General features: G+C 47.5%; 1 protein-coding gene across 1 annotated transcript in view; it reads right to left on the reverse strand.

Annotated features, from left to right (window-relative positions):
- Positions 1 to 15,611, reverse strand: part of ANO8 (anoctamin 8) — a 52,807-nt gene that overhangs the window by 10,969 nt on the left and 26,227 nt on the right. Inside the window, exons 9-14 of the mRNA XM_015429756.1 lie at positions 14,094 to 14,221; positions 10,705 to 10,866; positions 10,246 to 10,398; positions 9,235 to 9,361; positions 2,942 to 2,997; positions 1,528 to 1,602 (exon numbers count right to left, since the gene is read on the reverse strand). Of these exons, the coding sequence (XP_015285242.1) occupies positions 1,528 to 1,602; positions 2,942 to 2,997; positions 9,235 to 9,361; positions 10,246 to 10,398; positions 10,705 to 10,866; positions 14,094 to 14,221 (701 nt within the window). The remainder of the gene's footprint in view (positions 1 to 1,527; positions 1,603 to 2,941; positions 2,998 to 9,234; positions 9,362 to 10,245; positions 10,399 to 10,704; positions 10,867 to 14,093; positions 14,222 to 15,611) is intronic.

Genomic DNA, 15,611 nt, shown 5'->3' on the forward strand with positions numbered 1-15,611 from the left:
GAACGGAGTTCCGGCTGGCTCCCAAGTTGGCCACACCCAGCAGGAACTCATTAGCATAATAGGCCACACCCAACAGCAGGAACTCATTAGGATTGGCTACATTAGGGGTGTGTGGCCTAACATGCAAAGGAGTTCCTGCAACAAAAAAAGGCCCTGGGTTTTGACCACAAACAAGGTCAACAGAATAAGAAGTAAAGGTGGGTGTGGCTGGATGACCACACTTCTGGTAACATGGGAATGCGGCCTAATAGGCTAATGAGTGGTGCAGTCAGGGGGTGTGGCCTAATATGCTAATGAGTTTCTGCTGCTGGCTGTGGCCTATTATGCTAATGAGTTCCTGCTGGACTTTTTCTACAGAAAAGGCCCTGATTCAAGGTATGAGCTTTCATGTGTACATGTTGTGCACACATTGTGTGGGGGGAAATCCACACGGAAGCTCATACCTTGAATAAACCTTTGTTGGTTTTAAAGGTGCCGCTGGACTCTAAATTTGTTGTAATGCTTCAGACCAACAGGGCTGACCAACTGGATGTATTTATTTTAAGGAATCCAGACTGTAACCCCCTCAGGAATCCATGACGTCTCCGTTGCCTCTTGCCTTTCCTCCAAGGAGCTCCGAGGGGCTCAAGAGATTCTTGCAACAAGCCCACGAGGGAGGTCGGTGAGACGGAAAGAGGAGGACTGGCTTCAAGGTCACCCGGGAAGCTTCATGGCCAAGCCAGGATCCGCACCCACGTCTCCCACATGCTGCACCACACTCCATATTTGTCATGCCATTATTCCCTCAAGGGACTCCAGCCCAGCTTCTTTCCCCCACCCACCCCCCGGGCCAGTTGGGCCTTGCACCTGGCTCCTACTTTGGAGGTGCCCGACTGCCAGCAAAAACTCATCAGGTTCTTAAGGAGGATGAGGGAGAGGTGGAACTGCAGAAGGACAGAAGGGAGGAGGGCGTCTTTGAGCTGACGCACCAGACTTTGGAAGAGAGAAAAGATGAGCAGGAGCTGTGGATGGGGGGGAAGGGGGAGAGAGAGAGAGAGAGAGAGAGAGACAGGGAGAAGGAGAGGGGGATGGAAATTAAAATTAAATTAAATTTTAAAATAAAAGTAAAAAGCAACCCAAACTGGAAGATGAAGACAGGAAAGCTGGCCGTTCAGATGTGGCGTTCAGGCTAGGACGATTCCCTTCAAAACCTAAACACTCTATAAAATCCATAAATAAAACATTCTGCAGAAAATGAGAAACGAACGGTGTCCTGTTTGGAAAAGGTGGGGGGGAGAGCCAGTCTTGGAAGACATTTCTGCCCAGAAGTCTCAGGGGGAAGCAGACCGCCCCGCCACCACACACGGACAGGCCGTTCCACTCAGGTTCGACTCGGCTGTTAACCTGGAAGCCCGGGAGGGTCTCAGTCTGCAGGGACGGCCCCCCCCAGGTGGGAGCTGAGGGGGTGAGGGCTTTGGCACCCAGGGCTGTCCACATCACGCCACCCTGTTCAATGCCTTGGAGTTCCCAGGCCTGGGATGTTCATACCTCCTTGAGGCGCTCCATGTCCTTGAGGTAGAATCCGATGTAAAAAAGACTTAGGTATGAATTTACAAACTGAAACTGCGGGAAAAGCAGAGGGGAGGGGGAGAGAAACAGGGTTGTAGTACGGTTGGAGGAAATCTATTGAATTCATCCGTATTTTTCCTTTCTCCCCAATGGGGACCCAAACCAGCTTACAGCATTCTCCTCTCGAGTTGCAATGCCCCCGGTGGGGCCAGGGGATCCCCCAATTTCAGGGGCTGTGGCCCAGCTATCCAGCAGGGGGAGCTCCACCCCTGAGAAGTCCCCTCTGGGACGTCATCACGTTTCTGCCATTGGGGACGACACTCTAGGTTTAGGGCAAAACTTTATGGTTTTGATGCCAAGAGTTTTGCCCCAAACCTACAGCGCCGCCCCCAATGTCAGAAACATTATGATGTCATCACGGTGGCTTCAAGGAGGAACCAGGAGGCCCCTCACTGGCAGCCAGGTAGGACCTGGCAACCCTATCCTCCTCTCCTCCATTTTATCCTCACAACAGCCCTGTAAGGTAGGCTAGGCTGGGAGGATGTGGCGACCTAAGGTCACCCAGCAAGCTTCCACAGCAGAGCAGGGATTCGAACTCAGGTCTCCCAGATGCTAGTCTACACTCAGCCACCACACCACACTCCAGACCCCTTGCCACACCTCTCTCCCTGCAGCTATGCCCCCCGCCCGCTCCAGACTGTGCACCCTCACATGAGCCCTGCCCTGGCTCGAGACAGGCCCTGAATTTGAGCTCCACGGCCGCTCCAGACTGTGCACCCTCACATGAGCCCTGCCCTGGCCTCACCTCCCTGCTGGGTCACTGGTGACTGACCCAAAAAGTACCTGAGTGGGCTGCCGGCTGAAGCCCCAGCTCACCAGCCCCCTTAAAGAGCCCACAAACCAGGCAGAAAGAGCAATGCCCTAGCTCCGGAGGGATAGAATTCACCCAAAGAGTGATCAACACATGGAATTCACTACCACAGGAGGTGGTGGCAGTTAGACGCATGGACGGCTTCAAAAGGGAATTGGATAAACATATGGAGCAGAGGTTAACCACAAGGTATAGACAGGAACTCTCAGTCTGGGGCAAGTGATGCTCTGTCTTCTTGGTGTTTTTTTTTTGGGGGGGCAACAGTGGGAGGGCTTCTAGTGTCCTGGCCCCACTGCTGGACCTCCTGATGGCACCTGGTATTTTTGGCCACTGTGTGACAGAGTGTTGGACTGGATGGGCCATTGGCCCGATCCAACATTGGCTTCTCTTAGGTTCTTCTGGACAAACCTCGGGACCTGGAGGTTTTAATTTAGCTCCTGTGGCTCCTAGTTGCAGACCGAGCCATCCTCTGTCGAGTTTCTAAAAGCCATCTGAGCTAGTGCGCAAATCATCCCAACTTACCAAGACCATTTTAATGATGAGGTGTTTTTCATAGGCACTCTGCAAGCGGTAATTTTCTGCCAGAAGAAAAAGAAAAGAGGGCCGTGAGAAAGAAGAAGGATCAAAGAAGGAACTCTCCACGACATTGTTCCTAAGGACCATCTACTCCTACATGTTTCTGCCTGGGAATTCAGATCTCAGGGAGAGTCCTTCCTGACTGTCCCATCAATCAAAGAAGCTCATCTGGGATTTCCCTCTGTGGAAAGGGCCTTCCAGTATATTCCTCACCTCTGATGATGTCAGCACCTGATCACAGACATTGGTCAGTGTTTGCCTGTTAACCCGTCACTCTGTTAAATGTTTTGCGCCATTTGCTATCCAGCAGACAGTATTCTAAAATTTAAGTAAAGACCAAAGCTCCACCTTATCCAGAGGTGAAGCCTGCCACAAAATGGCTGCCCCAGCTGTCCTTCAATCATGCAGCAAAGATCTTTGTGTTGTGGCGGCATATCTGCAAAGATCTCCAATGGCTCATCAGAAGACTTTCTGGGCAAAAGCCCTACCTGGCCCCACCCTCTTTCAAAACAGAAGAAGAAGAGGAGATTGGATTTATACCCCGCCCTTCACCACCCAAAGGAGTCTCAGAGCGGCTTACAAACTCCTTCCCCTTCCCCTCCCCACAACAGACACCCTGTGAGGTAGGTGGGGCTGAGAGAGCTCTGATAGAAACGGCTCTTTTTCAAGGACAGCTCTTATCAGAACTATGACTTGCCCAAGGTCATCCAGCAGCTGCATGTGGAGGAGTGGGGAATCAAACCCAGTTCTCCCAGATTAGAGTCCACGCACTTAACCACTACACCAAACTCAAATCCATTTGCATGGCTTGGGACCGGAGTATCTGAAGGACCATCTACTCCTACATGTTTCTGCCTGGGAATTCAGATCTCAGGGAGAGTCCTTCCTGACTGTCCCATCAATCAAAGAAGCTCATCTGGGAGGCACATGAAAGAAGGCCTTGTTGGTGGCAGCCCCATGATTATGGAACAACCTCCCCCGAGAGGTGCGCCTGGCCCCCTCCCCCTTCGGCTGCCTCCTAAAGGTCAATTCTACTTTGTGAGCTACTGGCATTAAAGTTCTGAGTGAGCCATTTGGCTACTGCATAAATTAGTTAGCTCTGGAGCCATCCTTCCTGAGCTAAGGCAAAAATGTGTGAGCTGGAGGCTAAAAAACTGTGAGCTAGCTCACACTAACTCAGCTTAGAAGGAAGACTGGCTACAGGTGTGCTGGATTATATTATTCATTTATTTAAAACACTTATCAGCCATCTTTCTTCTTTACAGAGCTCAGGGCAGCTTACGATAGAAATAAAATACATAAAACAGAATACATAAAACCAGCATTTAAAATTAGAATTTAAGACTGCTTTAATTAAATGCTTAGGACTGCATTTAACTAATTTATGCAGTAGCCAAATTGCTCGCTCACAACTTTAATGCCAGTAGCTCAAAAAGTAGAATTTTTGCTCACAAGCTTAGAGGGACCATTGCCTGTAGCCCATGGGAAATACCTCTGGGAAGCTCACCAGCAGGGCATTGAGACAACATCCTCCCCTGTTTGATGTTCCCAGCATTTGGTACTGCAGGATACGCTGCCTCTTGATCTGGAGGCTCCATTTAGGACCATTGACCCAGACACCCTAACTTAAAGCATCATGAGGGTAAACATTTCATCTTAACGTTTCACCTGCACAACAATCGAACCTGCTAAGAGATGCTAACAGGCCTAAATGGCAAAATACCCATATTCAGGACGTGAGTACTCAAACTTGCAATTTAACAGAGAGGTGAGGAAAATTCAGCATAAAGTGGGGGGACGGGGTAGAAAAATCCTGGTGTGTTTGTGTGCAGTCACCCATGTCGTTGAGCCAGTAGGCGATTTTCTTGTAAACTTCATCGCAGGCAGTGACAATGACGGCAAGCAGGATCTTCGGCAAGAAGCGCACGATACGGGGCAGTTCTTTGATGCTCAGCACAAACTCCTGCGGGGGGGGGGGGGGGGGAAGAGCAACTCTACTTAAGACTGTACCTGCTGCCCCCCAGGGTTCCTTAGCAGGAAACTGTGAATCAGGTTTCAAACGGGACCGAATTTGACTGGGTCTCCCCGGCTGATCCTTTGGTGGTGGTGAAAAGGGCCGTCAAGTTGCAGCCAATTTATGGTGACCCCTTGTGGGATTTTCAAGGCAAGAGACATTCAAGGGTGGTTGGCCCTTGCCTGCCTCTGTGTAGCAACCTTGGACTTCCTCTGTCGTCTCCCATCCAAATACCTACCAGGGTCGACCCTGCTTAGCATCCAGAATATCATGAGATTAGGCTAGCCCGGACTATCCAGGTCAGGAGAAATCAAAAAGGAAAAAAAACCCTTTTCTTTACAAATGTTATTTCTTTTTTATATCTTTTTGTTCAACCAGCTTCAGTTTTCTGCTTTCCACAGTCAGTTTTGTACACCTGTGTGCATCATCGCTGTCCACAGTTTACAGATTTTATGTACAAGTTCTTCTGTGTCTACAGGACATTAATATATGCCATAGACATGTGATGTTGATTGATTGACTTTGCCCACATACTGATTCTGGGAATTTTTTACTATGTGTTTGAAAGTTGAGAGGTTCGGAAGCCTGCTGGCATCTCTCAGTACTTTTGATTTGATGCCAGTGTGAAAAATGCAAACATTTTATGGGGAAAACATGAAGCAGAAAACAATGCAAAAGTAAACTTCTGTGGAACCTCTACTGAAAGTCACGTCTGCCTGTGACAAAGCAGGCGCCTCTCCATGAGAGCCTCTGTGCGAATGAGTGTGTGCCCCGAGGGCACCTGCTTGTTTTTGCTGAAACAGACTCTTGCAAAAGTAAGGGATTGTGGGTAGAACTACCAGTCTCCAGGTGGGAAGCCAAAAATGAGAGATCATGGGAGGAAATGGAAATCCAAACACAACATCCGTGACAAAAATAACTAAGAGTCAATAAAGATACGTTTGCAAAATCATTTACTGTAGTCATTCTGTAGAAAATTCTCTTCTATTATCGCTCACACGCAACGGATACTGCGCAATATAAACAAATCCATTTCACAAGAATTGCTTTATCTGAGCGTGTAGCAATCACAAGTTCTTATCAATTTCTACTTATCAACTTTCGAAGGAAACATTCCATGACCTTGGGTTCTGTTATTAGAGAGTCAACATGGAATGTTTCCTTCAAGAGTTGATAAGTAGAAGTTGATAAGACTTGTGATTGCTACACGCTCAGATAAAGCAATTCTTGTGAAACGGATTTGTTTATATTGCGCAGTATCCATTGCGTGTGAGCGATAATAGAAGAGAATTTTCTACAGAATGACTATAGTAAATGATTTTGCAAACGTATCTTTATTGACTCTTAGTTATTTTTGTCACGGATGTTGTGTTTGGATTTCCATTTCCTCCCATGATCTCTCATTTTTGGCTTCCCACCTGGAGACTGGTAGTTCTACCCACAATCCCTTACTTTTGCAAGAGTCTGTTTCAGCAAAAACAAGCAGGTGCCCTCGGGGCACACACTCATTCGCACAGAGGCTCTCATGGAGAGGCGCCTGCTTTGTCACAGGCAGACGTGACTTTCAGTAGAGGTTCCACAGAAGTTTACTTTTGCATTGTTTTCTGCTTCATGTTTTCCCCATAAAATGTTTGCATTTTTCACACTGGCATCAAATCAAAAGTACTGAGAGATGCCAGCAGGCTTCCGAACCTCTCAACTTTCAAACACATAGTAAAAAATTCCCAGAATCAGTATGTGGGCAAAGTCAATCAATCAACATCACATGTCTATGGCATATATTAATGTCCTGTAGACACAGAAGAACTTGTACATAAAATCTGTAAACTGTGGACAGCGATGATGCACACAGGTGTACAAAACTGACTGTGGAAAGCAGAAAACTGAAGCTGGTTGAACAAAAAGATATAAAAAAGAAATAACATTTGTAAAGAAAAGGGTTTTTTTTCCTTTTTGATTTCTCCTGACCTGGATAGTCCGGGCTAGCCTAATCTCATGATATTCTGGATGCTAAGCAGGGTCGACCCTGGTAGGTATTTGGATGGGAGACGACAGAGGAAGTCCAAGGTTGCTACACAGAGGCAGGCAAGGGCCAACCACCCTTGAATGTCTCTTGCCTTGAAAATCCCACAAGGGGTCACCATAAATTGGCTGCAACTTGACGGCCCTTTTCACCACCACCAAAGGATCAGCCGGGGAGACCCAGTCAAATTCGGTCCCGTTTGAAACCTGATTCACAGTTTCCTGCTAAGGAACCCTGGGGGGCAGCAGGTACAGTCTTAAGTAGAGTTGCTCCCCTCTAAGCCTGTTGGTTTCAAAGAACTTAGAATAGAGTGACTCTGCCTAGGACTGCTCTGCTAGTTATCCAGAGACGGCCTCCGCAGAGAGAGGGCTGCTGCTCCCCGCAAAATCATGATTCCCAGAGACTGTCTAAGGCAGGGGTGTCAAACAGGTGGCCTAGGGGCCGGATCAGGCCCCCATAGGGCTTCCATCAGGCCCGCAGTGGAACTGGCCATCTCCTGCTTCCAGTTCTGCTGCTGCTGCTGCATCATAGCTTGCTTCGGCAGACTCTCTTAACCACTCAGCCATTTCATGTCTTAACCTGGGTCCTAGACTCCGAACTCTGAGCATGAGATTTCTGTGGTGAATGTCAATAAATCAAAAGCAGGTTTGCAGCTTACAGAGCTAATGTTTTAAGCGTGTTTTTATTTTAAATTTTAAAAAAATCTTTGTGTTTGTGTCCTTTATGAAGTTCATATCTCCGCTACCTGGCATTACATTTTATGACACACATGGCCTGGCTCAACAAGGTCTCATTTATGTCAGATCCGGCTCTCATAACAAATGAGTTCGACACCCCTGCTCTAAGGGCTGCCTACTGCAACATGTTCAGATGCAGACCATGATACGAATGTACCTCCAGAACAGGTGCACATGGCTTTCCTAATTTTTCTTTGACTTCTACCCCATGACACCGTTGCCCTTCCCTCCAGCTGTTGCAGGGTCTTTCTTCTACTGCAGCACCTTGCTTCCTCCGCCAACAGCGCTTCTACATGCGCAAGGGACTCCTTGAAACACAACGATCTCATGCTCATGGAAGTGCTAGGAGCAGAAGAAGCCAGCGCTGCAGCAGATTAACACGCCTGCCGCGGCCAGAGAGAAGCGCCAGGGGAATGATGTCACAGGATCCAAGACTCCGTCTTCTCATACACCCAGGGCTCTTTTTGTAGCAGGAACTCCTTTGCATATTAGGCCACACACCCCTAATGTAGCCAATCCTCCAAGAGCTTACAGAGCTCTTCTTACAGGGGCTACTGTAAGCTCTTGGAGGATTGGCTACATTAGGGGTGTGTGGCCTAATATGCAAAGGAGTTCCTGCTACAAAAAGAGCCCTGTGACACCCACATTTATCTGTTTGTATGCCACCTTCCCCTAAAAAGGGCTCGAGGAGGCTTACAAAAGGAATGCCCCACTTTCATCAAAAAACAGAGAAAATCAGTGTTGAATCTAGACGGGTAGCCACGTTAGTCTGTCTGTAGCACTACAGCAAGAGTCCAGGAACACCTTCAGGACTAACAACGTTTGTGGCAGGGTGGGAGTTTTTGTGAGTCACGGCTCACTTCTCCAGATGTTCAGTCTAAAGGCACTTAAAAACAATGTGCCCACAATGAACACGCCCCCCCACCCCAACACTGAAAAGCTTTAGAAAAGAGAACAACTTTCTAACTCTTTCTAAAAATCAGTGGTGAAGAGGCCCTCCTTTGCTTTGGCCTGATGCTTTGAGGAATCCAGCAAACAAGGTGCAAAAGATCCTTCTCTGTCATTTGCTCTCCTGCCCCCAGTCAGGGGTATATACTGTCTCTGGTCATTTAGCTGTCCCTGCTGACTGTTCTTTACCAGCAGGGCATTGAGACAACATCCTCCCGTTTGATGTTCCCAGCATTTGGTACTACAGGATACGCTGCCTCTTAATCTGGAGGCTCCATTTAGGACCACTGACCCAGACACCCTAACTTACAGCATCATGAGGGTAAACATTTCATCTTAACGTTTCCCCTGCACAACAATCGAACCTGCTAAGAGATGCTAACAGGCCTAAATGGCAAAATACCCCTATTCAGGACGTGAGTACTCAAACTTGCAATTTAACAGAGAGGTGAGGAAAATTCAGCATAAAGTGGGGGGGACGGGGTAGAAAAAACCGGGTCTGTTTGTGCGCAGTCACCCATGTCGTTGAGCCAGTAGGCGATTTTCTTGTAAACTTCATCGCAGGCAGTGACAATGACGGCAAGCAGGATCTTCGGCAAGAAGCGCACGATACGGGGCAGTTCTTTGATGCTCAGCACAAACTCCTGGGGGGGGGGGGGAGAGGAAGACACAATGGGCAGCAGGCATGTGTGCTGGGAACTCCTGGGCACCACCCACGAGGTTTGGTGGGTCACACTGCCCTGGAAAGCTCATGCTTAGGACGCCAGAGGCCGTGTCAACTTGGAGCTCTTTATGCTCAAGATCTGACAGAAGTCAAGAAGGGACAGATCAAAACGATTCTGGATTCCTCTCCCAGGTGCTTTTAGAATGAAAATCCTCACTGCATTTTTTTTTTCTCTTCTCTCGTGCAAACTGAACTCACAATTAGGCTTGCCAAGTCCCCCCGGGGGGCAGGGAAACCCCCGCCCCAGAGGCCCGTTCCCTGTCACCGCTGGATCGGGCCCCGGGGGGAACTCCACCCCGACGTGCACGTCACCAGGAAGTGACGCGATCACGCAGGGCACACTGGGGGCGGGCCATGACCATCTGAGGGAAAACTCTATGGTTTTCCGTCATATGGTCATGGCCCCGCCCACAGCGTGCCCTGCGTGATTGCGTCAATTCCGTGTGATGTGGATGCGGCACGTGCGCGCGCAAAGCACACGCGCGTTCGCCCCGGGATCGAACCGGGAGTCCCCCGCTTCGGGACGCCTAATATGCGAATGAGCTGTGGTGTCAGGGGTGTGGCCTAATATGCTAATGAGTTTCTGCTGCTGGGTATGGCCTATTATGCTAATAAGTTCCTGCTGGGCTTTTTCTACAAAAAAAGCCCTGCTTAAAGTCATCTGAGCCAGTGCTCATCACAGTGTCTTGTGGTGGAGAGTTCGGTAACCTAATGATCTAAATAATCACACCACCACCACCCCAGAATTTTCTCCCCACCCCCATTTCTTTCTGCTGCTCTCTCAGGGGCACCCAGCATCCTTACCTGCAGCTCGAAGCAACCCAGCATGGCGAGGAAGACAAAGGAGAGGCAAAAGAGGCAGACGGGGAGGCTGACCAGGCATTGGAACAGCAGCCGCTTCCACGGAGGATAATAGAACTCTTCGGCATTGGTCACCGGGCTGATGCGCTTCACCCCCTACAAGGAAAGGAGGGTGTTACAGAGAGCTGGCAAGCTGTGGTCGGACAGCAAAACAGTGCAGCTAAGTACGGGGACTCTCAAAATCAGGACTCCGGGAGCCAGGGCCCACTGCCCTCCTTTCTGCGCCACTATAGCCATGCCTGAGCCACAGAGCCCTTCCAAAGGAGGCCACAGCATCTGGTCAGCTGAGCCTCTTTGGTAGCCACATCTGGCCCATGAAGACCTCCCCCCTCCCTGGGACTCCAGCCCCTGGGTCCTGGCCTCCTCTGTGTACAGGGCCCCAAAGAGAGTCCCCCAACTGACCCGGAACTGTGGCCGTGGCTCCTCAATGGACTCTGCGGGCGTGTCCAGGGTCCCCCACTTGTAGGCAAACTCGGCCCCCCGGCGCTTCCACTCTTCCAGGAACAGTGTGGACCAGATGACGTTGAAGATGGCAAAGATCACGCAGCAGACATCCCGGCTGGTCTGGTTGGGTTGGGGGCGAGGAAGCAAAGACGGCTGAGTGGCAGGAAGGAAGCCCAGAGAGCCCGGCCAGTCAGCCCGCCTGTCCCCACCCAGCAGGGCTGCCATCATTGTGCATTTCCAGGGCCGGGCACAAAATCCACACGAGCAGCCCTGGATCTTTGCTCCTGCCCAGCAGGAGAGAGCCAGAGAGCAGCTCACAAACAACAGCAGGAAGGCAGCTGGCTTCTTCCGTTGCTTGTCCCCCCCTCTCCCAAGTAACGCAGTCAGAGGTACACTGCCTCGGAACATGGAGGCTCCAATCTGCCTTCCGATACATCCTGAAAAAACAGGAGATCTGGACTGGGATGAGAGTGCTATGCAACAGCAGCTTGTGGAACTCAATGACACAAGACCCAGTGGTGGTGATACATGTAGGTCCTTTTCTTTCTTTTTTTAAATAAAAGGAAGACCGGGCCAATTCACAGAGAAGTCAATCCATGGTTATTAGCCTCCACAACAGAATGGAACCTCCATGAAGTGAAGCAGTCCACCCTTGGAGTTCGAGTTGGACACCAACAGGAGAGGGCGCGGCCTTCCTGTCCTGGTTGTGGGCTTCCCACTGGCCACTGCTGGAAACAAGACTGCTGGATGTGACAGGCTTTCCAACTTCCGGGTGGGGCTTGGGGATTCCCTGAAATTTCTGTTGATCTCCTGACAACAGAGTTCAGCTCCCCAGGAGAAGAGTGTGCATGCCCACGAGAGCTAATCCCCAGAATTAAACTTTGTTGGTCTTAAAGGTGCCCCTGGTCTCAAACTTTGTTCTGTTGCTTCAGACCAACCCAGCTGCCCACCTGAATCAGGTATCAGGTCAGGTTGCAAGGATGGGCAAGGCCATACTGGCTTACATTCACCACCACTCCAAGATCCATTGTCCTTCCGCCCTCCCCACACCCTCAGCCATCTCCCCCATGTTTCCACTGCAATCTCACTGGGGCTGAGAGCTGACTAATCTGTGCACCTTCCCTAAGCACCTGACCAAGCAGGCTCTCCCTCAGGTATTATTGTTGCTTTCAGTAACAAGAATACTGTTAACTAATAACTGGAAATTCTTTTATTAGAGGTCGTAACAATTGACATCTTCCATTTTTTTCTTTTTTTAAGCCCCCGGAGGGGATTTTTTTATCATTTTTACAAACTACAAAAAACTATCACAGAAAAAATAGGGAGGGGGACTACATATACAGGATAAAGAAAAGATACCCACAACTACCTAAAAACCCAAAAGAGGAGATCTTCCTTGGCTTAGTTACAATAACACTTCCCTTCATTTACACATTAAACAAACTGAGTCAATCATTAACAATACTTTTTCTTTTCTATCACTCTTACTCCTTCACTGTCTAAAGACAATACCCCCCCCCAAGTCATCTCTTTTCATCATTTTCCAAGGCACAATTCAGAGTCCTTCAGCCTCTACTTCTCTTTTCCTTGTCTTTTCCATAGCTTGTAAGGACTTTTTGGGGCTACATCTTCCATTCTTAATAACTATAGCAGAAGTAATTACATGTTACGGGGGCGGGGGGGCTGTTGCACTTATTTCAAAACTCTTTTTTAGACTTTCCACATATCCAATTGGGGTTTTAAGACTGTGGTTCTGACTGGGCCTTTGACTTGGGGGAGGGGCAATGGCTCAGTGGAAGAGCCTCTGCTTGGTGTGCAGAAGGTCCCTGGTTCAATCCCCGGCATCTCCATTTAAATGATCAGATCGTAGATAATGTGAAAGACCTCCGCCTGAGACCCTGGAGAGCCGCGGACAGTCTGAGTAGACCGGGGTCTGATTCAGTATGAGGAGGCTTTGTGTGTGATGTTCATGTGACTGTTTTTTTTGTCCTAAACCACTTAAGAAAGGAATTTACTAGAGCATATTTTCAAACTATGACTTCTGAGTATTTATAGGGCTGATTTAAAAAAATACCTGTGGAACAATGCCTCTGACCTTGTGGGCTTAATTAGATGGAAGATACTGTACACTATGTTATACACTGCTGCTTCTTCTTTTTTTTAACTTTATTTATTATAACTTTTTAATAACATTTTAATAACAATTTCTATAACCAAACTTTAAACAACATTCAATACAAAACAAAATCAATATACTTAGTAGGTAACTCGGATACACCATCCTTTACAGTATTTATATAGTTGAAAAAAACAAACCATTTTTCTAAAAATTTTGATGTTTTCTGAGGTTGCTCCATTTCTAAAATTTACATTGCCATTTTATCCATTATTACAATATCCCATAACTTTATAAACCATTGCTTTATAGTTGGTACTTTGTCTGATTTCCAAACCTTGGCTATTAACGTTTTAGCCGCAATAAGCATTAAAGATATCAGTTCTTCAATATTTTGTGAATAAATACCTTTTCCCCAAAGATTTAACAATATGGATTCAGGCGTATTAGGTAAATCAATTCCTAAAATAGACTCTATTCTTATAATTACCAATTTCCAAAAACCTTGTATTTTTGGGCAGGTCCACCAACAATGATACAAAGATCCTGACTGGTTACAACCTTTCCAACAGTTTGAGTCTTTTTTTACTTTAGCATGAAATAACTTCAAGGGAGTTACATACCATCGTGCAAAGAGTTTATAATTCTGTAGCCTGATGTTTAATGATGTCGTTGATACACTGCTGCTTCTATTAATCAGTGTAAATTCTTCCAGCTCAGATGAGGAATGTATTAATTTTTATAGGCGCATGCTATCTCTTTTGTTACCCTCAAAGTGGCTACTTTTATCTTTTTATCAATAAATATAAGGAAGAAATCAGTATCTGCTAATTCTGCAAGAATTTCAGCTAAATTGTAATTCCATGTGATCTTACGGATATTTTTTCCTGTTGCATTTATTTCTTACCGTCTTAAGTTTTAAACTTTATAAGTTTTATTCTGTTATGTAAAGGTGTTTTGTTGAGGAGGGCATACTGTTATATGTTGGTGTATACGCTGGGATGCTATGGCCGATGGCTACAACAATAACAATAAATCTCAGGAAGCTGCTGAAAAGCAGACTCCAAAGGCACTGAATGGAGCAATCCAAATGAGTAACAAAGACAGCAAAGACCCTTGCCTGTTGGCACAGACCAGCCTGTGGTAGACAGGAACCTGCCCTCCCTCAGGGCTCCTCCCCCTTTCTCACCCTGCCCCCCCCCCCCCCTCCTCGCTGCCACCATGCTCTCACCTGGTCATTCTCTGTAAAGGTGTAAAGAAGCGAACCGAAGACAGCAGGGTACACCATGGCTGATGTGTAGAAGCCCAGCCACGCAAAGTACATGGCAATCTTGACACCAAAGTAGTCACAGATTTCATCTGGGTGGGGGGGCAAGAGAAGAAGGAGGCAAAGTCAGCAGGGCCAGAGGGCTCAGGCCAGAGTCCCCATCCAAGGCTGGCAGATTCTGGACTGGGGAAGCAACTGGATTTCATGAGCACAAATCTTCAGTTTTAAAAAATCCCATTTTAAATGCACAGTCCCCTTTTATTCTGGCAATGTGATGACACTGGATAGAGTGATTTCTGTTTGAAGAGAAATGATTCCCCTTTTTTTAATATATACTAGTGCAAGATTTACTACTATCTAATCCAATATACCGACAAATGCTTTCGCTTTAACCTGGTTCTCTTTACCAGCTTTAACTCTTTCCTTCTTTTTTATTTATTTATTTATTCATTCACTTGTTATTTCTCTTTCTTCCCCCTCCTCATTTCCACAGGTGTAGAGTCAAGTGCTTCTTCTGCTTCATTGACTATGCTAAAGCCTTTGACTGTGTGGATCACAACAAACTATGGCAGGTCCTTAAAGAGATGGGAGTACCAGACCACCTCACATGTCTCTTGAGAAACCTGTATAAGGGCCAAGAAGCGACAGTTAGAACCGGATACGGAACAACTGATTGGTTCAGCATAGGAAAAGGAGTACGACAAGGATGTATACTGTCACCTTGCTTATTTAATATATATGCAGAGTACATCATGCGAAATGCTGGCCTGGATGAATCACAAGCCAGAATTGAGATTGCTGGGGAAAAGATCAACAACCTCAGATATGCAGACGATACCACTCTAATGGCAGAAAGTGAAGAGGACCTAAAGAGCCTCTTGCTCAGGGTAAAAGAGGAGAGCGCAAAAGTGGGCTTGAAGCTCAACATCAAAAAAACTAAGATCATGGCATCCGGCCCCATCACTCCTTGGCAAATAGAAGGGGAAGCTGTGGAAGTAGTGACAGACTTCACGTTCCTGGGATCCCAGATCACCGCAGACTGTGACTGCAGCCATGAAATTAAAAGACGCCTGCTCCTTGGGAGGAAAGCGATGGCGAACCTAAACAGCATGATAAAAAGTAGAGACATCACCCTGCCAACAAAAATACGCATGGTCCAAGCAATGGTATTCCCAGTAGTCATGTATGGCTGCGAGAGCTGGACTATAAGGAAGGCCGAGCGCCGAAGAATAGATTCTTTTGAACTATGGTGCTGGAGAAGACTCTTGAGAGTCCCTTGGACTGCAAAAAGATCAAATCAGTCAATCCTAAAAGAAATCAACCCTGACTGTTCCCTGGAAGGCCAGATAATGAAACTGAAGCTCAAATACTTTGGCCACCAAATGAGAAGGGAGCACTCACTGGAGAAGACCCTGATGCTGGGAAAGATTGAAGGTCAAAGAAGACGGGGACGGCAAAGGATGAGATGGTTAGACAGTGTCA

Source organism: Gekko japonicus, unplaced genomic scaffold (assembly GCF_001447785.1).
Source record: "Gekko japonicus isolate JY-2015 unplaced genomic scaffold, Gekko_japonicus_V1.1 scaffold953, whole genome shotgun sequence".
Classification (NCBI taxonomy): Eukaryota; Metazoa; Chordata; class Lepidosauria; order Squamata; family Gekkonidae; genus Gekko; species Gekko japonicus.